The sequence below is a fragment of the Sphaeramia orbicularis genome, chromosome 4 (assembly GCF_902148855.1).
Source record: "Sphaeramia orbicularis chromosome 4, fSphaOr1.1, whole genome shotgun sequence".
In the NCBI taxonomy this organism is placed as follows: Eukaryota; Metazoa; Chordata; class Actinopteri; order Kurtiformes; family Apogonidae; genus Sphaeramia; species Sphaeramia orbicularis.
In genome coordinates this window covers 56,827,381-56,852,868 of record NC_043960.1, presented here as the reverse complement: position 1 = coordinate 56,852,868, position 25,488 = coordinate 56,827,381, and the positions used below count along the sequence as shown (strand labels likewise).

The window sequence follows — 25,488 nt, the reverse complement described above, 5'->3', positions numbered from 1 at the left end:
AAACAACTACATATTCATTTTAGTTTGATGTTTGTGCATGGTCTGTGCATGTAGTTTGGCTCTTTCCTCACAGTGAGCTTTTGTTCAAAATAAAAATAAAATCAACGTGATATCATGACACACAAATATACACACCACTTTAGATTATCTGTATTATTATCAGTACACATTATAAGCCTTTACACACGTATGTTCACACCATTATCAGCCCCCTGTCCAACCTGAATCTATGGGTCAAATACCACACACAGAGGGGTGGGATTAGGGGTTAGGGGTTAGGGGGTAGGGGTTAGGGCAGTGGTTTCCAACCTTTTTTGGCTCGTGACCCCATTTTAACATCACAAATTTCTGGTGACCCCAGACATTCAAAACGAAGACATTTTTTTTGCTAAAATCAATTTGTTTTTGATTATGTAATAGTTTGCTATACTACGTTGCAAATAAATGTTAATTTTAGTCGACATTTAGGCTACATAAAGTATATTATTATGGATGGAGGCAGTAAATCCAGGTGTAGATTACTGCACGAAGTGAGAATTTTATTTTCCTTGGTCAGGATGTGTACAGTCAGTCCAGCTTGGATTTACAAGGTTGCGAATTAATACTTAAAAAATAATAAATCAAACCATGAATTATGAAAGAGCTGCAGCATCTGAAACTGGCCACAATGAACATTTGAAAGATAAATAGAACCACAGTGCTTCTGTTTCAGCTTCACAGTTTGTCATGTCTTTTATGGATTGTGATTGTCTCTCTCAACTCACCATATATTTTTTATTGGTAAGTTTTTTTTATTTTTATGTTTATCGATTTCTGCAAATTTCAGGCGACCCCATTTCAATTCCAGGTGACCCCACGTGGGGTCCCGACTCCAAGGTTGAGAAACACTGGGTTAGGGGTAGGGTTAGTGTTTTGCGAACCGTAGATCTTGGCATAAATTGACACATAATCAAATGGCGTTGAATAACACACAAAAAGGTTGAAAATGTGTAGATGTAACGTAGGTATAACAGACCAAATGCCATCAGACCTAGTGTGACGTACACCAGTGTTTCATGAGATCAGTCTGAGTCTGATGATGCTGATGTGACCCCTGCTTCCTATGATCCATAATCTTTTATTTCAAATATCAACAATCATTACTGTTTACATACATTTCTTCTTCTTCAGTTATTTTTCTGTTATTTTTTGTAGAATACAGTTAGTGTTTAGTTTGAATTGTATTTTATATCATATCTGCGTGAATCTCTTTCACCCCAGAAACTGGACAGGAAGTCTTCCACCTCAACAGGAAGCCTGGACTCTGGTGGGGAGCCCAAGGAGCGCTCCCTGAAAGGGGAGAGTGCCCTGCAGAAGGTCCTGGCCATCCCAGGGAACTCCTGCTGCTGTGACTGCGGCCAACCGGACCCCCGCTGGGCCAGCATCAACCTGGGCATCACCCTGTGCATCCAGTGCTCTGGCATTCACCGGTAACGTGTTCTGATGGGTTCGGTGTCTGACTGAACCCAGATGAAACAAGATCTGAGTCATGATCTGGTGGAGGGAAAAAACATTATGAACCATAACCATAGGAACCATCACATATACATTTACACACATGCTCTATTCTGGGGGTTTTGTTCAATATTTTTATTTTATTTAAAAAAAAAAAAACAGCCAAGTAATTTAAAGGAATAAAAAGGAGAAAAGAAATTTATGAATACAAAAAAAAAAGGATACAAAAAAAAAAGTGCATCAATAAAATTAAATGGATGATAAAGTACATGATCACTGGTAAACTGACCTAGATTCCACAGACTCTTAAAAATAAAGAGGTGAGTGACATGTTCTGGACCACTGTCCTATCCAAGGGCTTCATCAGTTCGAACAAAATGGTTTAAAATGTCTTTGGATTATTACTCCTGTTGTATCTGACCTTTTCCATGTGAAGCTCAGAGGTCAGGTTTTAGAAAGAGACACAGTCTGAGATTCAGACAGAGGCCCAGTCTCAGATTTAGACAGAGGCCCAGTCTCAGATTTAGACAGAGGCCCAGTCTCAGATTTAGACAGAGGCCCAGTGTCAGATTTCCAAAAGCTTCAGATCAGCCTTTTTGTGATGACAGTGCACTGGTCGGACAGATCATGGGTCATTAATGACAGTGGAACTAGACAACACCATGTCAGGCTCAGGCTGGAACACACACTGATATTTGTCAGAACCATTGGAATATATCACACTGGTAGCCGTACAGTTTTGGACATGTCCAGAAAAGGTGTGTAAGGGAACCATCTGAAACGTAGGACGCTCACATAAAGTAGAGGCTGATGGGTAAAATCTATGCATGTTGTATTCGTTGTGTTATTCCATTACTACCCAATAAGACGAGGCTGGGTAGGTGATCTAAACTGGGATTAGTTCAGTGTATGAAAACAGAACTGGAACTGGTCCTTTGGTATCAAATCAAAAGGTACAGCATTAAAGAGATAGTTCCAGGGAGAGAAGCTCATGTCTGATCTTATGGACATCTAGGTTTTAGTCCAGGGCTGTCAAACTCATTTTAGTTCAGGGGCCACATAAAGCCTAATATGATATAAAGTGGGCCAGACCAGTAAAATAATATAAATAATAGGATAAGAAGTTTTGAGTGAAAAAAGTAAATACCGTAATGAAAATGTTTTCTTCTATGAATTGTACTTGAAGATAACATGAACAAATATGAACAACCTGAAAATTCTTTAGTAAAATAAGTGCAATTTTAACAATATTACACCTCAGTTTATCATTTATACATGTGAATCCCAACTTAGAGATCACAGTGGATCTACAAATACACAAAACATTAAATAACAGGGAGAATATTATTAAAATTCCACATACTTCTCTTAAGACATTTCAGATATATACATTTTTTGTAAAAGGCTAGCCTCTAAATGTAAACATTTTTGTGTAATTTCACTTTTTACACTAAAACAAAGAGACAAATTTACAGTTGTCATCATTCGGACTATAATATAAACCATAATATAAACATTACTGTTATCAATAAAATTAGACAAAAAATATGTAAACATTCAAAGAAGCTTAAAGAAACCAAACGGTTACCATTTCAGCAGTGATTCAGCAGCAGTTATTTGAACCCATTTACTCAGTTTTAATAGTTTTATCATGTCACCCAGAAGTCTTAACAGTCATTATTTATAGGTTATTATGATAGTATTTTACTGGTCTGATCCACTTTAGACTGAAATGACCTAAAATGGTTTTAACATCCTTGATTGTTAATATCTTCAGTGCAATTTTTGCATTTCACAAATTCATCTCAGGGGCTGGATTGAACCCTTTGGTGGGTTGGATTTATCCCCCGGGCCGTATGTTTGACACCTGTGTTTTAGTCCATTCACAGAAAAAATGAATGCCTTTGTTTCTTGTGTGTGTCATTACAGGAGCCTTGGAGTGCATTTCTCCAAGGTGAGATCTCTGACTTTAGACACATGGGAGCCAGAACTACTCAAAGTAAGTACATTACAGCACATGAACACATGCACCCACATGAGGCACCAGTTTTTCTCTTTGTCTTTATTGAGCTGCACCTTTCACTTCGGTGGATTTCCTCCTGATTCTGCAGCTGTTTTAACTTTTGCATGGTTCACTTCTACAGTTGATGTGTGAACTGGGTAACAGAGTGATCAACCAGATCTACGAGGCTCGACGAGAGGAGCTGGGAGCCAGAAAACCCCAGTCTGGAGACCCCAGGTACTGAACTCACAGAGGACACTGGGACTGAATCATGTGTTTGTCTTCATTATATAAAGTTGTTTCATTTGGTAAAATCCCAGACACGAGGTTGAGGCCTACATCAAAGCCAAGTATGTGGACCGCCGCTTCATCCGCCGACCATCAGATGAGGAGCTTCGCACGAAAGTGGTTTCTCTGAGCAAACAAGAGAAAAGGCTAAGCAGCAGCTCAGAGCATCTGCCCCCCAGAGCACCCCCACCCACCCCGAAGCTCCGCCCAGGCTCAAATGTGTCTGGACAGTCAGGTCAGTGGACAGATGCATCATGAACCCACACCATAACCCAGTCCTGCTAGAACAGTGTTTTTCAACCCTGGGGTCGCCTGGAATTCAAAAATGGGGTCACCTGAAATTTCTAGTAATTGATAAAAAAAAAACAAAACTTAGTGATAAAAAATATATGGTGAGTTGACAGAGACAATCCCAATACATAAAAGACATGACAAACTCTGAAGCTGAAACTGAAGCACTGTGGTTCTGTTTATCTTTCAAATGTTCATTGTGGTCAGTTTCAGATGCTGCAGCTCTTTCTTAATTAATAGTTTGAATTATTGTTTGTTCAGTATTAATTGTCAGCCTTGTAAATCCAAGCTGGACTGACTGTACATATCCTGACCAAGGAAAATAAACTTCTCACTTCGTGCAGTAATCTACACCTGGCTTTGCTGCCTCTGTCTATAATAATATACATTATATAGACTAAATGTCATCTAAAATAAACATTAATTTGCAACATAGTATAGCAAACTATTACAGGATCAAAAGCAAATTGATTTTAGCAAAAAAAAAAAAAAAGTCTCAGTTTTGAATGTCTGGGGTCACCTGGGGTTTGTGATGTTAAAATGGGGTCATGAGCCAAAAAAGGTTGGGAACCACTGTGCTAGAACCTTCTGCACATGTCTGTACCTCAAGCACATATAAAGACCAACTAACTAAACCCATGGAATAGTCCTGGGGTCCTGACCTGGACAGGGAGCTCCGTTTAGGTCCATGTCTTAAAGTCCTTGAAGGTGGACATCATACAACTGTATCTAATTAGAGTTTGTGAGAGTGGAGGAGCCTCCACCTCCTGCATATGTTCTGTTCTGTCCGCAGCAGCAGCAGCATATGTGGGACCGTCCTGTCCTCCTCTGTCCTCCTTTAGTCCATCTCCTCCAGTGTCCTCCAGGCCTCTAGTCTGATGTTCTGTGCTTTCACCCTTCTTTCCTCTCTCTTCTTTCTTGTTCTCCCTCCTCTTCACACCTCCTGTTTTTCCTTTTTGTGCGGCTGTTCTGTGCCTCTGGACTAACCCTGCTCTGAACACCTACCCCCACCCTCCCCATCTTTACCCTGGCGCTCTTTTGACACCCTTGGCCGTCTAATTTCCATCCTCCCATTGACCCTTGCGTAGCTGTTGCCGGCTTGGAAGCCCGCCGTGACTCTCTCTTCTGTCCTGATGAGCTTGACTCGCTCTTCTCCTACTTTGACACCTCTTCCAAACTCAGGAGCAGTAAGTACTAAATGCTCAGTGTTTCGCTTGCTTCTCATTCCCTCCATCCCTCCCTCCATCCATCCACCTGTGTTCACTGCTCTGGGCTGTGGACTTATATTCCCTTCATCCATTTGTGTGTTTCTCCTTCAACCAGACCTTTTTAAAGGACCATCTCATCATATTTAGAGCTTTGCAGAACATCCTGTTGTTTTTGTTTTTGTTTTTTACATGGGTTTGGAAGTGTTTCTCCCACTAATGGTTGTGGGAAATGTCTTGAATATGAACTTCTGTCCACCTCGTCTTAGATTCAGCACTGGATCAGTTTATAAAGTGACCAGTGCATAGACCCGTGGGGAACCCGGGTTCTAGATCCTCTGTTCTAGTTCAGTCCTTTACTTCCTTTCCTTTCTTGGTAAATTCCTCTGTCATTTTCAGTTGAATAACCTCTCAGTTGACATGTCTGTCTCTGCACAGGAAATTTGACACCATGGCAATGTGGCCCTGTTGTTTATCTGTTGCTAGGTAGCCCACTTCAATGATGATTCTATGATTCTGGACATAACTACATGATTGGTCATTGGGAGGACATTGTATTCAAAATTACTAATATCTCCCAAAATATTGGTCCTATTAACTTACAGTTTTCACTTGTCTGTTCACTGACCCTGAATCCATAAATGACAAACTGCAGCAGTCAGTTCTGTACGGATCTAGTGTGATACCTGAGGCACACACACAGAGTCCACTTCCCTTTTATAATGTAGATGGTGGGGCTCTGTTGTGTGGTTTTGTTGATTTCAGCTGGAGACTTTGCAGAAATACAAAGTGTAAGGATCACCTACTTTTAACAGAAGATGCTCACGTGCATGAAAATAATGTCATTGGAACTGTGGGTTCTAATCTGCTGCAAGGCTTTTCACTTCTACTGAGTTTAGTTTCAGTCATGAAGACGCAACAATGAAAAACAGCACAGTGTTGATGTGTAGTGGAAAAGTTCAAACAGCAGTCAGCAAGTGCCCCTGCTGTTTGTATGTATTTTTATATTTTTATATGACGTGTGTATATAGTCTCATGATGCAGATACTTTGTCTTACAGTCAAAAGTGCAGACAGTGGCATTCAGAACAGTGCAGACGGGAGCAGGGAGATGTTGGCTGCGACTCCCTCCAATAACAGCCTGACAGATGCAGGTAAGACGAACACTTCCAGACACATACATGTGAGTATGCACTGGGGCAGACTACGACATCTCAGATACAACTGCATACAGGTGAAGAGTTGGGTTGGTTTTAATGGAGGGTCCAAAGGGGAAGGTGGTCCGGGTAAAGTGAGTGACTGAACTCAACAGGACCTGGACCAGACTTTACATGAACATACCTCCAGAGTGTTCAGCTGAAAGTAAAACCACTCAGACTGGATGTTGGAATGTGTCCTCAGATGGTTCTCATGTTCTGAGGGACAGAACTGCCATTCTTTTCACCATTTTTAGTCCAAGGGTCTGATGGACTGTTGGTATCAGTTGTCGGCCATAAACAATTTTTCAACCATCCTCTTCTCCAAAACCATCAGCCAGAATCAATTATAGCAGAGGTTCTTTGGGGTAAGGTCTAGCAAGTTTGTTCAAAGAATTGGAAAGTATTGATTTTTGAATTTTTTATGAATCTTTGAAATGTTGTAAATCCCCATTGGTTTATAATGGGACACATTTCAAAGTACTCTAACTGTAAAATAGTTGAAGATATTGATATAATTACTATTGGTAATAGATAGAAAGTCACATATGGGCTTTGATTTGGTGCCATGACCTTTGACCTTGAAAGGTCAAACGAATGTCAGTTAATAGCCGTTTTTCCACAGCACTTCTGTTACAGATGTGAAATTTGTGAAATAATTGCTAGTTGCTGTGTATTGTGTAGATTATCTGATTCCTCAGTCCACCACTTGCTGTTAAACACAAAATACTAATGAGAAATTGGAGAGAACACAGCATGTTCTCTGCTGTAACAAAGTGTGTAACATTATTCATGAGTACATCCATTAAGGTGTGCTTTGTAAATTTAAAAATTGTAATATTTTAATATTGGAAATGGACTTCAGGAAGAATAGTCTGTACTTCAGTACAGACTAATGGGGATCCTAAAATAAAGAAATGAAGTTATACTTTTTCTAATAAAAGTTTTCACAGTATTTGCCCAACAGTTTGAAGTAATAACCTGATGTTGTGTACCTACATATGAAAATAAATGTATGCTTTGATCTAATGGAACCTCTGACCGTCAGCCTCTGTACACCACCAGAGAATGTAGAGGTTCAGCTTGAATTCAAGGGGTTTAACTGGAATATAATGAAAATAGTGCACTAAGCATTGAAGAATTACAACCATTATAGACGGACTTTATGAACACTAAAAAAGAACCAAACATGACACCTACCATTGGTTAGATACTATGTTACTGTTGTTTTTATTTATTTTTATTCATTTTTTTATTACTGCTCTGTTGTTAAAACAAAAAAAGGTTCAGAAAACAGGAAACAAAGGTATATAGATACACACAGGAAAATAAATGTACAGATAGTTTTATTATTCTCTGAAAAGAAAAGAAATATAGAAAAATAATATTGTAAATGTTATATTTACCTGTGAATGTAAAACATGTAAATTCTCCATTATAGAATAAAACAAAATTGAATTACAACCATTTCAAACAGTCCCTGCATTTCCAGAGGCTCCAAAGTAATTGGACGATGGACTGACAAGCAGCTTTGTGGCTGATTTCCTGTTTTTTCTTAGAAGACAAAAGGTCTGAACTTGATTCCAAATGAATGTGCATTTGATATTTGTTTACCAGAGTTCTCCAAATGAAGTTCCTACAGGTGTCAGTACAAGTGAAAGAGGTGTCATTTGGCTGAAAAATATAAAAGTAAATATCAGAGAGATGGTGAAAACTTTAGGAGAGACTAAAATCCACAGTTTGGGAAGAATCCAGTGGTGAACTCAGCCACACCAGGAGGCCTGGAACACCACAGAAGGAAACTAAAGTGGACCATCACTGAATCCTTTTGTTGTTGAAGAAAACCCTTTTACAACATCCAGCCAGTCAAAAATATAGATGCCTTCACAAATGTACATACAGAGGACTAACAACAGTCCAATCATTGTCAATACTCAACAACAGAAAGGGCAGATTAGCCCGAAAACATTTAAAAAAAGGAAAAAAAAAGTCAAACCAAGATTAATTTGTATGAGAATGATGGTAGTATGGTAGAACATACGATAGAACATACGTGATCCATACTCTGCCAAATGTCCACCATCATGGAGGTAGAGTTATGGTGTGGACATGTGGAACTGGGGTTTATGATGATGTGACGGTGACAGAAGAAACAGGATGAACTCTGAAGGTGACACAGTGTTCCTCATATTCAGCCAAATGTTACATGTCACATGACCTCAGCCCAGCAGAGCATGTCTGTGAGTTACTGAAGATGAAAGACCCTCGAAGCGGCGACTGAACACAGGCCATGGAGCAATGTCCATGTCCAGGTTTCAGACAGTCACTGATCGCAAAGGATTTTCATCCAAGTATTCAAAATAATACTCTGATTTGTAATCTAATTACTTCTGAGCCTCTGAAAATGGAGGGACTCTTTAAAATGTTTGTAATTCCTCAATAATTAATGCAGTATTTTTGTTAAAGCCCTTGAATTAAAGCTGAAACTTCACACTTTTTTCATCTCAAATCTACTATATCAATGTTAAGAAGTAAAATGACAAAATTTAGGTCATTGTCCACATACGGATCGATCTGACTGGTTTTAGTGTTTTACTGCTACAATAAAAACATCAGTGTTTTCTCACTGAACAAAATGAATGTGGAGAAAAGATTAAAAGATAACCTGTTTTTAAGTAATGTCTGTGTGGTTTGTGCCAGGATGAAAACTACTTTCTTGAGTTAACCTTACCCTGTCTGTGTGTTGTGGCTCATTCAGATGCTGCAGAGCCCCCCCCCATGCCCATGCCTGCCACACTGCCTCCCCCATCACCATGTAAGGAAATGGCCTTCTATGAGCCAAAGGAGTACAGTCCAGGTCTGCAGTTGTTCTGGGCGTCGTGTGCTCGTAGTCTTCCAGATATGGCTGAGGCGCTGGCCCATGGAGCAGAGGTCAACTGGGTCAACACCGAGGATGAGAAGAGGACTCCACTTATCATGGCAGTGCAAGGGGTAAGAGTTCAGTCACACCAGTTATCAATACATATGACAGCCCAAAACTTTCAGTAGTTCTACATCATGACGCCCAGAAGCCCTGTGCTTTGGTTTTTCATCAGTTGGGTTTTAGGACCAAGATGAAAACCCATCAAATGAACCGACAGGAAGGGAAATGACAGCTGCACCCAACAGCAAACGGCAGCATCAAACCTATATCTGAGCTGGAGAACAGAAAGAACCACACATTCTGGGATCCATGTAGTTTTTATCCTATCCTTCAACGCTTATGTGGGTAATGACGGTTAGGGTTAGAACGGCCTGCCCCATCTGAACCCAGGCCATGGTCTGTTACTGGACTTCTGTGTGAGCCACAGATGAGGGTGTTCCTAAGTGCACATGGCACCAGGACGCCCTAGGCTGTGGGTCCAGGATCAGCTGGTCGTCTCTGTAGACCTCCGGCCGTATGTCCTGTTTACGGTGGCGATGGAGTTCTGCTGACCTCCACTGGGGATATCGTCAGACGTTGAAAGATTTACTGAGAGGATCTCCTAAACCCTAGCTTCACACTTTCTGTGGGGGAAGCAGAGGCCTGGGACCCGGGGGTGGGCTCACCCATCACCAGGGCTGATGTGTCTGAGGTCTGGGGATTAAAGCTCTGGATGTTGTGGGGCTGTCTTGGCTGACCCGCCTCTTCAACATCGCATGGAGGACAGGGACATTACCTCTGGATTGGCCTCCTCAGCCTCCCTGGGTCCTGTGCTAGGGTACTGGAGAGGTCAGCTGATAGTCATACCCTGGATCCAGGAACAATGTGGTTTTCGACCCGGTCGTGGAACACTGGACCAGCTCTTTACCCTCCACAGGCTCCTGGAATGTTTGTGGGAGTTTGCTCATCCACTCCACATGTGTTTTATTGGATCTGGAGAAGGCCTTCGACAGTGTTCCTTTGGGGGTCCTGTGGGGGGTACTGCGGGAGTATGGGGTCCATGTCTTGTCCATGTCCAGGTACTTGTATGACCAGAGCCAGAGCTTGATCCACATTGCTGGGTTGGACTCCACCAGGGCCATCCTTTGGCACCGATTCTGTTCATAATTTTTATGGACATAATTTCTAGGTGCAGCCAGAGGGAGGAAGGGGTCTGGTTTTGGGGGAGGAGGGGGTCCAGTTTAGGGGCCTCAGGGTCTCATGTCTACTTTTTGTAGATGATGTGGTCTTGTTGGCTTCATCAGGCTGTGACCTCCAGCTTGTACTGGGACGGGTCGCAGCTGAGTATGAAGCAACCAGGATGAAGACCGGCACCTCCAAGTCCGAGGCCATGGTCCTCAGTTTTAAAAGGGTAGAGTAGTTCTCCAGGTTGGAGAAGAGTTACTGCCCCAAGTGGAGGAGTTTAAATATCTCTGGGTCTTGTTCACGAGTGACAGAAGGATGGAACCAGAGATCGACCTGTGGATCGGAGCAGCGTCGGCAGGATTCCAGACGCGGTACCGGTCTGTGGTGAAGGAGCTGAGCCAAAAGGCAAAGCTCTGGATTTGCTGGTCCATCTATGTTCCTCCCCTCACCTATGGTCACGAGCTATGGGTATTGACCGAAAGGACAAGATTATGTATACAAGCGGTGGACATGAGTTTCCTTCGCAGGGTGTCTGGGTTCTCCCTTAGAAATAGGAGGAGGAGTTCATCCATCTGGGAGGAGCTCAGAGTAGAACCACTGCTCCTCCACATCCAGAGGAGTCAGCTGAAGTGGTTCATGTGGTCAGGATGATCCTGGACACCTCCATGGTGAGGTGTTGTGGACATGTCCACCCGGGAGGAGACCCAGGACAGACCCAGGACACACTGGAGGGATTATATCTGGACCTGGGAAACCCTTAGAATCCCCCCAGAGAAGGAGGAGATGGAGGAGGAGGCCAGGGAGAGGGAAGTCTGGGCGTCTCTACTGAAGCTGCAAAAATGAACCAAAATACACAAAGTTACTTTTTAATATTATAATACATTTTATTTTTTACAAAAAACCACTTGAGTGTGATGATTGTGTATCTTAGTCACACAGACAGTAGACAAACAGAAGTTCATTTCACTCATGTGAGTCTCTCTTGTGCAGATTGTTCCATTTTCAGAGAAGTCCATGTACACATTCTATACCTGCTCATTTTGGAAGTTAAGGCCATAAAGTCAGAAGAACATATTTCCTAAAAGCCCAGTGGTGGATCATATGGATGTTAATGATTACGTGGTTGAGGCTGTTTCCATGTGAAATATTGACTGAACCTCTTTGAATTCAAGGGTTCACTGGTCACCTGTGAGTTTCTACTACAAAATGCAGCCAATGTGAACCAGCAGGACGCTCAGGGACGAGGACCCCTCCACCATGCCACCATGCTGGGACACACAGGGTCTGTTCCATCCCCTGAACATTTAACGATGAGTCAAGCTTAAAGCTGCTGGAGCTAATTCAAACAGATTCCATTTGTTTTGCAGGCAAGTGTGTTTATTCTTAAAAAGAGGAGCCAATCAAAATGCTGCGGACATTGATGAGAAAACGCCCCTGGCCATGGCTGTGGAGGCGGCCAACGCAGACATCGTCACACTGTGAGTGTCTCTGTTATCAGCCTACGACTGGACCAAAGGCAGACTAGTTCAGCTGTAGGTTTAAATCCCAGTTTGAACTCTAACCTGTGACTCTGTCTGTGTTTGTTCTGTTTCCCAGGTTACGACTGGCCAAGATGAACGAGGAGATGCGCGAGGCCGAGGGTCCATACAGTCAGTCAGGTCAATATAACCCCAACAGCCCCACTGAGGTGCAGTACAGGAGGTGCATGCAGGAGTTTATCAGCCTGCACCTGGACCAAACCTAGAAACTGTCAGGGTCACATAGGAGGCTCACGTAGGGAAAGGAGGGGCGGGGCTCAGCTGACCACAAACTGCACATGAGCAGGAGGGTTGCACCACCAACCACACTGAATCATGGGTATTATCATTAATGCTGTTCCAGTGTGAAGAAGGTGAAGTGCTGGAGCTCCTGTCAGGAGTAGGACCAGCTGGACCTTCATGTGCAATATTATCAGGATCTGAAAGAACGCTTAGAGCTGCAGACGCTGTTCTGTTCATCCACCGAGGCTCAACTAGAAAAGGAACCCCCACCTTTACTGATAATCGAACGAAAACAAGTCACAAAGTTCACAACAGCTGCTTATGTTGTTCATTTTACACGTTTATATTTGAATCAAAATTCCAGAAAAGGTGCAATCGTTGCTCTAATCCAGGGGTGTCAAACATGCGGCCCGTGGACCAAATCCGGCCCGTCAAAGGGTCCAATCCGGCCCAGGGGATCAAAGTGCAAAAGTTACACTGAACATATTAACAATAATAATCAAGGATGATAAACTTATTTTAGTTCAGGTTCAACCGTAAAATAACAGCATTCTGACCCATACTTATTCTGACCACTCCAAATCAAAAAATAACATTAAATTATGAAACTATTTACATTTACAAACAATCCTTTAACAATGAAATGTGAAAAACCTGAACAAATATGAACAACCTGAAATGTCTAAAGAAAATTAAGTGCAGTTTGACCAATATTCTGCCTCTTATTAAATATTTTGTGCCGTTGTAGATCTGATCTGTAATGCACATGAAGAAATGAGAAGATGACGTATAATAATATAATAATAAGTTTAAAAATTTCAGCCTTTTCAGGTTCTTCACAGCCAAATTTTTTTGTTTGGATAGTTTGTAAATGTAAATGTAAAGAAAGGTATAGAGGTATAATATTGATAGAATTTTACTTATTTTTCTTCAGAAATTTCAGTTTTTTCAGGTTATCTACATCTTTTTTTGTTTGGATAGTTTGTAAATGTAAATATTTTCATTAATTTCATGTAATTTTTTGCACTGTAAAACTTGTCAGTATTTCTAGGCTGTTATTGTTGTACTGGTCTTGCCCACTGGAGGTCAGATTGGGCTGAATGTGGAACCTGAAAGAATATGAGTTTGACATCTGGGCTCTTATCCAACGGCAGCAGGAACACAACAGACCAAGTTATGCAAAGCCCATCAGAGCAGAGAACTCAGCGTATTTTTGATATCATTGGTAGTTGATTGAATGTCTCTTTTTTTTCCAGTGGTCTGTGACAGAATGTTTATAGGTTAGGACGGACTAACAACTATCTGATTAACGTAGAAAATAGTTGTCAGATTGTCCACGGTGACAGAGGTTGTAGTAATGAGATGAGGTTAACGTCTGGAACCTGGACCGGTTCATAGACTGGTCCACCTGTACAGTACCTAACAGCACAAAGTAAAGGAATAAACCCAGCGTCCGCCCTTTAAGTGTAAAGTCTACTGCTGCGCTGACTTCTTCTACTGAAGTATTTACAGTAGCTATCAGAGCCTTGTATATGGCCTAAAATCCTTCAGTTTTTATTCAGTGGTGGAGGATGGAAGTGCCATCAGGATGGAATGATCCAGTATCTGACAGGTTGAATTCACTGGCAATAACCACGACTTCCGAATGGAACGGACTGTCATGTGATCAGTCCAGTAATAGAGTGAATGCGTGGACAAACACCAGGACTTCTCCTCCGTTCTTCTGGAGGACCTCCTTTATGCACATTCCTGTTGATGTTTCTGTATTTCCCTGTGACTCTAAGGTTCCCGTTGTAAGTCTTAACCATTTGACTGTTGACGTCTTTGGTTTTCTGTCCAAACATGATGTATTTGTTGTTGTGAAGTTGACATGCCTGGTTTTCTTTCATAAAGGTAACTCTTGTATTATGATACTGTACATGTTGTAAATGATGTGCATTACAGCCTAGATTTTCTCGTCTGTATTTGACAGTATAGGCCGTGGGGGGGGGGGGGGGGGGGGGGTCTCTTTATGTGCATGAGTTTAACGAAGGTGTCTCTGTTCACAGCTTTGTTTTTTTGACTGGGTGGGTGTAGACCTTTTTCACAACTGTAGTTTTGACTGGAAATATGCAGTCGTAGTGGAATTCTACTTCCTGGCCTTTCAGGGCAACTGTGGCGCAAGCGAAGAACTAGAGTTTTAGTACCGTTCCAGGTTGGTCTAGTTTGGCCCAAAAGCAGCTGTGTCTGTCCTTTCATTCTTGTCCTGTGGACAGTGAGGTTAGGCAGACATAAACACAAATGTCACCCATTATAAGAAAGGTAAACTGATTTGTTAATTAATTAAGCAATGTTAGCATTGAGCTAACATTACTGATGCTACATAGAAGACGTCCACTTGGACAACCCTAAACAGGCTGTGATGCTTTGTAAGGTCGACTGGACATTAGACATACATTCTGTCTTCGTAAACACGCTAATGACTTGTGGTTCTATCAGTTCACTAACAGTCTGATCACTCTCTTCTTTCCCTGATATTTAAGGACAAATTCCTCGTGGAAACATTTGTACCTTTTATTGATTTAGTTTAGTTCTTTTTAGTTACAGAGTTTTCTTCAATGAACCTTCACAACATCTACAAATGTAATATTTGTCAAATGGCTCAGACAGGTTGCGTCCACTCTGGTCCATTTGGTCTCACTGTGTTGACCCTTGGCAGGACGTCCTTTTACACGACGATTACGTATTTCCAGCAAGTGTGAAAACAGTCAATAGTTTAATGAACTCTATGCTAATATTATATCTTGGTTATTAGTCATTAGTGTACGTGCTCATTGCCTGTTTTTGTGGCAGATCCAGAATTGTAAGATGAACGGCCTGTTAGCGCCTTCACATTGATCAGATTGAATGTTAGTGGGTTTTTACTCCTATTTTCAAATATAAACTGAAGCCATTATATGATGCAAACTAGTTAAGAAAAAACTGTGTACAGCCCATAATCACCTGCTCATCCTTCAACCTGTTTATTGGAATGAAATGGGAAGTTTAAGGAGAAAAAGAAAACTGCATCTGAAGGGTTTAAATGTAGATAAATCTAACTGTCCCGGGAGTTAAGTGAATGTGATGCCATCCCACATCTCAGCAGAGGCTCTGAATGCACACGTGCACTTTGACGTTGTGGAGCAGGAACGCTGCAGATGTTTTGGAGGATAACGTGTGTGGAGCTGCTTCAGTCGGTCAAACAGGGAACTGTGGTGTTTGTTTGTGTTTTAAGGAGTGGATGGGCTGATGTGATTAGGTCGTAAGGCGTGTGTCGACTGCAGCAGGAGAGGCAATGTTCGCAAATATTTTATGCCCATGTCCAGACTATTTGTAGCCTGAATGCTGCTTTTTTTTTTTTCTAAAAGTAAAAAAAAAAAACCTTTAGTAAATGTAAAGCTACATCAGGAATGTTTCAGAGCCATGTGAGTTGAGCCGACAGCAGACAGACTGTGTCCGGGGGGGGGGGGGGGGGGGGGGGGGGGTTTGGGGACAGCTGGACTCTTGGATCACTGTCCAATCAACTGATGAAGGATGTCCAGGGGTGAATGTAAGGGACAAACCCCCACCTCCTCCATCCTTCGTCCCACCTTTGTTGTAAACTGAACAGACCTGTGGTTTGTACTGGACTCAGGTGGTTTTCAGCATGAGCTTCCAGTGAGTTTTGTATCAAATTCAATCATCCTAAATATCCTGTTCCTTTTCTGATTCTGCGTCATGGAGTCCTAAAACCCCTTTTGGTTCTTTTTGAAGCTGCACTCCTAATGGGTTGAGAATGTCTGATCTGATGGAAGATGAACTCTGTCCATTCTTTAACTCTTCTTTTGTGCTCTCACTTCTTTCTTTTTCTGTAAATTCATACATGATTCTGTATTTTGCTTTTGTTTCCTCTCTGTCCTCAGAGTTTGTGCCTTTCTTCTGTTATCTTTGTGTTCTTTGGGGTGCTGAGGTCAACACAACTGTATTTTTGTACATACAATCCTGCACTTTAAACGCAATACAGTTGTTCACATAAACCTTCTTCTGTGGCCTTGGCGTCAGTTTCTGCTCCACCTTTTCCTTCTCCTGTTCTTTGCCATCTTTTCTCCATCTGCGTTTGGTTTCATGTTTCCAGCCTCACCGGCATCCACAGGTACGGCTGACTCTTCCTTTTCTGTTCTTGTTGTGATGACAGTGGCTCCGTTCACACTGCAGGTAAATGTGGCCCAATCTGATTTATTTACCCATATGTGACCTGTATGTGATCTGTTAAAGACAGTCTGAACAGCACTAATCTGACCCTGACCACTTTCATATGTGGTCCTAAATCTGACCCAGACCACTTTCATATGTGGTCCTAAATCTGACCCAGACCACTTTCATATGTGGTCCTAAATCTGACCCAGACCACTTTCATATGTGGTCCTAAATCTGACCTAGACCACTTTCATATGTGGTCCTAAATCTGACCCAGACCACTTTCATATGTGGTCCTAAATCTGACCTAGACCACTTTCATATGCGGTCCTAAATCTGACCTGGACCACTTTCATATGTGGTCCTAAATCTGACCTAGACCACTTTCATATGTGGTCCTAAATCTGATCTGGACCACTTTCATACGCGGTCCTAAATCCAACCCAGTACACTTTCATATGTGGTCCTAAATCTAACCCGGACCACTTTCATATGTGGTCCTAAATCTGACCTGGACCACTTTCATATGTGGTCCTAAATCTGATCCGGACCACTTTCATATGTGGTCCTAAATCTGATACAGATCTGATATTTTCCAATGTGACTTCAGTCTGAACGTCCGGGTCACATTTATCCGACCTTTGCATCATTGAAATGCGACAAACGTCCCAGGAGGAGGAAAACCGTATTTCCTTCTGTAAACACAGTGTGTGTCTGCGTGGTCACGTATTCCATCAGGACCTCTTTAGTGCATGTGGGTCACTTCAGGGTCACATCCAATTCAGACTCAAAACTGATAGAAGTCGCATTTAATGTGGAATATGAACCAACACAAAAAAATCAGATTTGACCCAAAAATGTGATTAGTGCATTCAGACCTGCTGTGGGCGGAGCCTGTGTTTACATGGACCCTAATGTTCCAGTGTTGATCAGAAAAACAGCCCAATCACATTAAACCTGGAACCACCAGAGCCGTCAGGCAGAGGAGACGTAACCTTGGACAAACACTAGTGAAGTTTAACTGTTGAAACACTTGATTCTGACTCTGATGGTAAGAGTCAGTCACAGCGCAGCAGCAGCTCAAACTGGTCAGTGGCTAATTATTATTTTTCAAGACTTTTCTAGATTTAAGGATTGTTCTCAGACTCATTATTTTAGAATGAAGATTAATATTTTTCCAGAACACAAGGGTCTGTTTCTTCTTCTTACACATACTCCTCTATTATTTCTTTTTTACTAAAGGTTTTTCCTCTGCTTCTGCCACTACTGTTACATCTTGTTTTCCTACTATTAAGGATTGTAAGATGATAATAATAATAATACATCGTTTTTTTATAGCGCTTTTCAAAGTACCCAAAGACGCTCAAAGATATTTTTACAAGGTTCCCATGGGGTACGAAAAAGTCTTAAAAGTCTTGAATTTCCAAATCTGCATTTCATACCTTAAAAAGTCTTTCAAAGGTATTAAAGGTATTGATCTGGTCAGTCTTCAGTTCGTTGTCATAAACTTTTTGGTTGTGTTTAAATGTGTCCAAGATGCAAAGAAACTAACGTTAGTTGACTCCCGTTCCAACCCGACAATTTATACTGAAATTAGGAACCAGTTATCTCTAACTTTTCAGCCCTCAATGACAAAATGACTGAACAGTGGGAATCAGAGTTGGGGGAAATAAATACATTTTCCTAAGTTCTAGGAGTCATACATTTTTTCCAGTTTGGTGTGAAATAGGCATTATATTCTATTGTAAGTGTCTTAAAAAGGTCTTAAATTTACTTTGTAGAACCTTGCATCAGCTAGTCAAATGTTACTTCTATAGTATTAAATCATAACAGAAGTTTTCTCCTAACACTTTACATGTAGAGCTGGAATAAACCAGTTTACAGAACCACCAGAATCCTGTAGGAACCCTGTTTTTAACAGAACAGGTGAAATAAAAAATTGCACAAATATCAAAAATGTTCTATTCTGATGAAATGTTTGTGGTGTGTGTTCATGTTTGGAACCTAGTGTCCATGTAAACCCTTCAGTTGGAGTGTCTTATCAGCATGGGTTCAGATTGTTCTGGTATGAGCTCTGATCAGCTCTGATCATATTGAACGGTGCTGTTCAGCAGCAGGATTCCAACACTTTGAATGGTTTGATGTTAATAGAGTTCACTTTCATAAAACAAGTACCTGGCCTTAAGCTGGACCCTGAGTTCATCTGAGCTTTGGACCTGAAGCCTCAGTAGAGTTGACTCTGTACCATCTGTGCAGATGGTTCCAATCCCACTGGGCTCTTTTTTTTACTTTAACATGAGGCTGTAAAAACAGATCAACAGGTTGATGTGTTTGATGGGCGCTCCCATTCCTCCCTTTGATTGGAATTCTGTGTTTTTGTTGCTGTTGCAGGAGATGAAACCTACCAGGACATTTTCCAGGACTTCACCCACATGGCCTCCAACGACCCCGAGAAGCTGAACCGCTACCAGCAGTATGAGCCCCAGAGGCCCTGACAGGACCGACACCCCCCCCGTCACAGGCCCTGACGTGACCACCGGCCCCCCGTCACCGGCCCTGATGGGACCAACGCCCCCGTCACCGGCCCTGATGGGACCAACGCCCCCGTCACCGGCCCTGACGTGACCACCGCCCCCCCGTCACATGCCCTCACACACACAGCGCCGGCTGCTCAAAGACACTTAGATCAGGAAAGACGTCCATGTCCTTGTAGTATCAGTCTACGATGAACACACCTGGACTGAACCTGAGCCACGCCCACGTTCAGACAGGTGTGGTCATCTGAAGCCCCACCCCTTTAGTCAGATGAAGGCGGTTCTCTGTGAGCAGAGAACCCATGTTTTATATGATTGTGTTTTTAAGCAGGACTTCTCTTCAGAAGTGGACGGTACAGTTTGAACGTCTGTAAATGAATGTGTCCAGTTCAGATATCAGAGCTGTCCTCCACTCAGACTGTGGGAACTGAAATACACAAATAGATCATTTCTATTTAAAGAGCATTTCTTTTGTAAACATTATAAAGTACCCAGTGTCAGAGGGCCGAACAGACTGGGAAGTACTCCATTTCATCCTCTTTTATAGGAGTTTGTCCGTAGACAGTTGCTGCAGTTGTAAGTGTTGCTTTCATGAACTTATACATGTTCATATGCTTTCAAAGGGCTGTCCACACCCACAGCAGGGGACCAGGGTGTTCTGATCCACACCATGGATGTGCTGTCTGGGCCTCACACTGAATACTGAGCATGTAGTAGGGTGTACCCCACAGGTGTCAAACATAAGGCCCAGGGGCCAAAGCCGGCCCATCAAAGGGTCCAGTCCGGCCCCTGGAATGAATTAGAGAAATGTAAAAATTACACTGAAGATATGAACAGTCAAAGATGTTAAAGTCATTTTAGGTCAGTTCAGTCTAAAGTGGATCAGAACCAGTCAAATACTATCTGAATAGACTAAAAATAATGAAAAAAGCACATTTTCTTACCTCTTATTGTGATCACTTTGCTTTGTGTGTTTGCATGCGTGCATGTTTGTTGTTAGCAAGATAACTCAAAAAGTTATGGACGGATTTTCAGGAAATTTTCAGGAAATGTTGATACGGCACAAGGAAGAAATTATGAAATTTTGATGGTGATCGGGGGGGTTGGGGGGGGCAGATCTGCCTTGGCGGAGGTCTGCGCTCTCCAAGTGCTTTTCTTGTTTTTGTTTTAGTGTAAAAAAGTAGAATTACACAAACATGTTTACATTTACAGACTAACCTTTTACAAAATCTATGACCAACCTGAACTGTCTTAATAGAAGTCTGTGGAATTGGACCAAGATTCTTTTATTAAATGTTGTGTATTTGTAGATCCACTGGATCTGTATGAATGAATGAATGTAAGAATCCACATGTAGAAATGATAAACTGAGACCTAATATTGTTAAAATTACACTTTTTCTTCAGAATGTTCAGGTTGTTCATATTTGTTCATGTTATGTTCAAGTACAGTTCGTAGATGTAAACATTTTCATTATGGAATTTGACTTTTTTTTTTTTTTCACTCAAAAACAGATAAAACTTTGGAGTTGACATTATTGATCAGTTCTGATCCTATTATTGATATTATTGGACTGGTCTGGCCCACTTTAGACCAGATTAGTCTGAAATCAGATGAACAGGTTTACCTGCACAAAGACATCGGAGTATTGGGGAGAGATCCAGGAGTGTTAATCTGATCTATAATGAGCACAGCTGATGTTCTTTATCAGATGTTTACATGATCTCCATATTGATCAGAGTATTGGTGTGGGTATTGATCAGAGTATTTGTGTTCATGGACCTGGGCTCATCCATCCTTCTGCTGTGGGGGGTCGGTCCACTCGTCTGTCCCTGTGGTGGTGCTTGTGCCCCTGCTCCGTCCAGCTGTGGTCCTAGTGCTCGGTGTGGACGCCCTTCACTTATTTGCACAGATCCTTTTGTCTTAAATCGCCGTCTTGTGTTTTCCACTTCTGATGGTGACACTTTGTACAAGAATGAAACCTGTTGACGCCTGTCGTGTTGAATAGATGATAGTTTTTCTGATTGTTAAATGATAGTTATCAGTGCAAATGTGTTGACTGATTGGACTCCTGCTCTGTTTTGAAGGAGGCCTTAGGTCTGCCTCTGTGGGTTTGTTCTGACATGAGAACAGCTGGACCCGTGTTTGGACCCACTGACTGGACCTGTGTCTGTTTTTAGTCTCAGTCCTTTTATAAATACTGGTATCATTTTATCTTACAGGTATGTAATTCTTATATTCATTTGAAATCATTTTAAAAAGACATGTAGAAAGGATGTGTGCATGGAAGGACAATTAAATCTGAATTCATATTTGTCTGACTATGAAACCTGATTTTCTGTTGGTTGAACTGAACACTTTGACATAAACTGAACAGCTGCTGCTTTAATGTTGGAGGAACTGAAGGAACCGAACAGAGGCACCGACACCACTGTTCACATTTAGTATCATAGGATGGAAGTGTTTGGTAAGAAACTGCCCAACAAATGATCCAACACCAGCCGGGTTTAAAACTGCAGAAGACTTTCATGACCAATTTTTCATCAGATCTGTCAAACCTCAGTCGTATCCTCAGTATCATGAATCTGTCAGTCTGTCTGTCACTACTCACCTGAATCTCTTACATTACGGTGAACAGTTTCTTAGAGCCATCCACCAGAAACAAACCATTTGTTTACAAACCGAGCCCGGAGGTCACTTGGGCATGTTTGGAATTTTGTCACCACGTGCATTGTGGGAAGCGAAGGTTCCTGACAGCAGCAGCTGGAACAGACACGACACGGAAATGGCAGGAACTCCCTTCCCTCTATGCATATTCCTCCAGCAGTTTCTGACGTTTTCGCGTCATGTTTGTTTCATTCATATAATACCATATGTTTCTGCTGCCACTGTCAGGTGGCTGCGTGAACCTCCCTTTCCCACAATGCACGACGCAACAAAATTCTGAAGATGCCCGAGTGACCTCCTGGCTCAGTTTGTAAACATATGGTTTGTTTCTGGTGGATGGCACTAAGAAACTGTTCACTGTAATGCAAGAGATTCAGGTGAGTAATGACAGACAGACTGACAGATTCATGATACTGAGGTTTGACAGATTTGATGAAAAATTGGTCACGAAAGTCTCCAGCGCCTTTTAAGGGCAGTTTAATAAAGCCCATATTAGTCCAGTTCGGACCCAGTCCAGTGTTTCCATTGAACAGTGTTTGTTCTGCTGTGTGGTTCTAGTCCAGTCCCGTCTGTCCACACGTGTTCATTGTGGTCCAGTCCTGTCTAGTTGGGTCCTGGTTCTGGTTTAAGGCAGATGTTTGACTCAGTTGGGTCCAAACCTCCTCGGTGTGTCCACTGTAGTGTGGGTTCATCTGCTGCTGTTGCACTGACTGTCTTCAACTACAGAAGAAGAGAACGCAGAACCGACCCAAGGAAAAGTCCACATTTATGGACACGCACCATGGATTTATGGGACACAAGTGGACAACAGGAATTCACCGACCAGTTGTGGATCCAGAATTTCCCAGTGACCCGGGTACAGTTTACTGAACTGTGTGATGTTCTGGACCCTCTGGTGTCCCCAGACTTGTCCTGCCCTGGGGAAGCAGTTCCTCCACTGAAGCCAGTGTCTATTGGACAGAACCAAGTAGAACCACCTGTTCTGAGGACAGGGTCATAGGGGAGACCACTGGACTGAGCAGGACCAGCAGGACCACATGAACAGGACAAAACCACTGGGACCACATGAACAGGACAAAACCACCGGGACCACATGAACAGGACTAAACCACTGGGACCACATGAACAGGGACAAAACCACTGGGACCACATGAACAGGACAAAACCAGTGGTATCACATGAACAGGGACAAAACCACCGGGACCACATGAACAGGACAAAAACCACCGGGACCACATGATCAGGACAAAACCACCAGGACCACATGAACAGGACAAAACCACTGGGACCACATGAACAGGGCAAAACCAGCGGTATCACATGAACAAGGACAAAACCACTGGGATCATATGAACAGGGACAAAACCACTGGGACCACATGAACAGGACAAAACCAGTGGTATCACATGAACAGGGATAAAACCACCGGGACCACATGAACAGGGCAAAACCAGCGGTATCACATGAACAAGGACAAAACCACCGGGACCACATGAACAGGGCAAAACCAGCGGTATCACATGAACAAGGACAAAACCACTGGGATCACATGAACAGGGACAAAACCACTGGGACCACATGAACAGGACAAAACCACTGGGATCATATGAACAGGGACAAAACCACTGGGACCACATGAACAGGACAAAACCACCGGGACCACATGAACAGGACTAAACCACTGGGACCACATGAACAGGACAAAAACCACCGGGACCACATGAACAGGGACAAAACCACTGGGACCACATGAACAGGGCAAAACCAGCGGTATCACATGAACAAGGACAAAACCACTGGGATCATATGAACAGGGACAAAACCACTGGGACCACATGAACAGGACAAAACCACCGGGACCACATGAACAGGGCAAAACCAGCGGTATCACATGAACAAGGACAAAACCACTGGGATCACATGAACAGGGACAAAACCACTGGGATCACATGAACAGGGACAAAACCACCGGGACCACATGAGCAGGACAAAAACCACCAGGACCACATGATCAGGACAAAACCACCGGGACCACATGAACAGGGACAAAACCAGCGGTATCACATGAACAGGACAAAACCACCGGGACCACATGAACAGGACAAAAACCACCGGGACCACATGAACAGGGACAAAACCACCGGGACCACATGAACAGGACAAAACCACTGGGATCACATGAACAGGGACAAAACCACCGGGACCACATGAACAGGACAAAACTATACTTTTATATTCAAATGACTAAAAAAAAAAAACGTGTAAGAACATTTTTTGCGATCTTTGACAGTTTTTGCGACATTTCTGCGTTTTCCTATTTTCAGTTGTATATTGTGTAATTTACACATTTCTGAGGGTCCTGGAAACCCAGGTAGAGACTCATTACAGAGTAAAGTTTGACCAGATGCTGGAACCCTTTCACTCCTGGAAACACATGGTTTGGTTCACATCTGTCATTTCAGTCTAGAACATCGAACAGATTTTATTTGTAGGTTCATTTTTTGAAAAATATCAAACATTTCACTTCTTTGCATTTCCAGTATAGAGAGATAAATTCTGTAGACCTGAAGCAGGGAAACCATTGGCCCAGGTAATGTGGAAAATAACAGCTGAACATTTAGTGCAGATGTTTTACAGATCTGAGACTGGAGTATGAAACAGTGGAACTGGAACCAGTAAAGAACCTTTGGTTTTACTGCAGTGACATGAGCCTGTCTGTATATACATGGAAGATATATACCAGTGGTTCCCATCCTTTTTTGGTTCGTGACCTGATTTTAACCATTTCATGCATGAATTATAAGATCCTTAGTCGAGATTTTTTTTTTTTTTTTTTTACTGTTTTTATTCCTCTTTAGGCATGAAAAAACAAAGATTGATTTTTTTTTAAAAAAATTTTATGAACTTATTTTTCTTGGAGTTACAAAAATGTCCACTCTGCTGAACACCATGTGTTCAGTTTTTGAAGCAAATAAACATGTATTTAAAACCCATCATCTGAAAGTGATATACTGTGAGAAAACTATGAAATAATAACATTTTTCATGCAGCTGATTATTTTCTCACATTTTAACATACTCTAATACTAGTTATTACTCACTTCATGGAGATGATATGCAAAAAAAAATCAACTTTTTGATTAAAACAACTTTTATTATTAGTCTTATAACAATTAATAATTGATTTACACTAAAACCTGTTACTGCAGATCAGGTTTATCAAGAACAACAAAGTTACAGTAATGGTGTGAATTGCAGTGTATGGGATGATGCATTAAGTGTCCACTGTGTTGGATGATATGAAACTAAAACAACAAAATCCATAAATTTAACGAGAGAACAGCTGTCCACTGTAGTGACCAGTATGCATGAAAGGGTTAACATCACAAATTTCTGGTGACAACAGACATTCAAAACGGAGACTTTTTTTCCTAAAATTAATTTGTTTTTGATCATATAATAATTTTCTATACTATGTTGCAAATGAAAGTCAATTTTAGATGACATTTAGTCTATATAATGTATATTATTCTGGACGGAGGCAGTGAATCCAGGTGTAGATTACTGCACAAAGAGAGAATTGGATTTTCGTTGGTCAGGATCTGTACAGTCAGTCCAGCTGTGATTTACAAGGAGGACAATTAATACTGAACAAACAAGAACTGAAACTATGAATTATGAAAGAGCTGCAGCATCTGAAACTGACCACAGTGAACATTTGACAGATAAACAGAACCACAGTGCTGCAGTTTCACACTCACAGTTTGTCATG

The 25,488-nt window shown here is 41.9% G+C and overlaps 1 protein-coding gene across 7 annotated transcripts in view; it reads left to right on the top strand.

Annotated features, from left to right (window-relative positions):
• Window positions 1-24,840, top strand: part of LOC115417985 (arf-GAP with coiled-coil, ANK repeat and PH domain-containing protein 2) — a 96,790-nt gene extending 71,950 nt beyond the window's left edge. For 4 of the 7 annotated variants that reach the window (XM_030132248.1, XM_030132246.1, XM_030132247.1 and 1 more), the window contains 11 exons: window positions 1,261-1,469; window positions 3,424-3,493; window positions 3,639-3,733; window positions 3,817-4,019; window positions 5,164-5,262; window positions 6,341-6,433; window positions 9,234-9,466; window positions 11,735-11,844; window positions 11,930-12,040; window positions 12,159-12,220; window positions 18,908-19,897. In XM_030132248.1, coding sequence (XP_029988108.1) covers window positions 1,261-1,469; window positions 3,424-3,493; window positions 3,639-3,733; window positions 3,817-4,019; window positions 5,164-5,262; window positions 6,341-6,433; window positions 9,234-9,466; window positions 11,735-11,844; window positions 11,930-12,040; window positions 12,159-12,220; window positions 18,908-19,011 — 1,389 coding nt within the window. In that variant the 3' untranslated portion in view covers window positions 19,012-19,897. Of the gene's footprint in view, window positions 1-1,260; window positions 1,470-3,423; window positions 3,494-3,638; window positions 3,734-3,816; window positions 4,020-5,163; window positions 5,263-6,340; window positions 6,434-9,233; window positions 9,467-11,734; window positions 11,845-11,929; window positions 12,041-12,158; window positions 12,221-18,907; window positions 19,898-20,465; window positions 20,469-24,826 lie in introns of those variants that run through there. The other 3 variants (XR_003935230.1, XM_030132245.1, XM_030132249.1) reach the window with 3 other exon arrangements.
• Window positions 24,841-25,488: the final 648 nt, after the last annotated feature.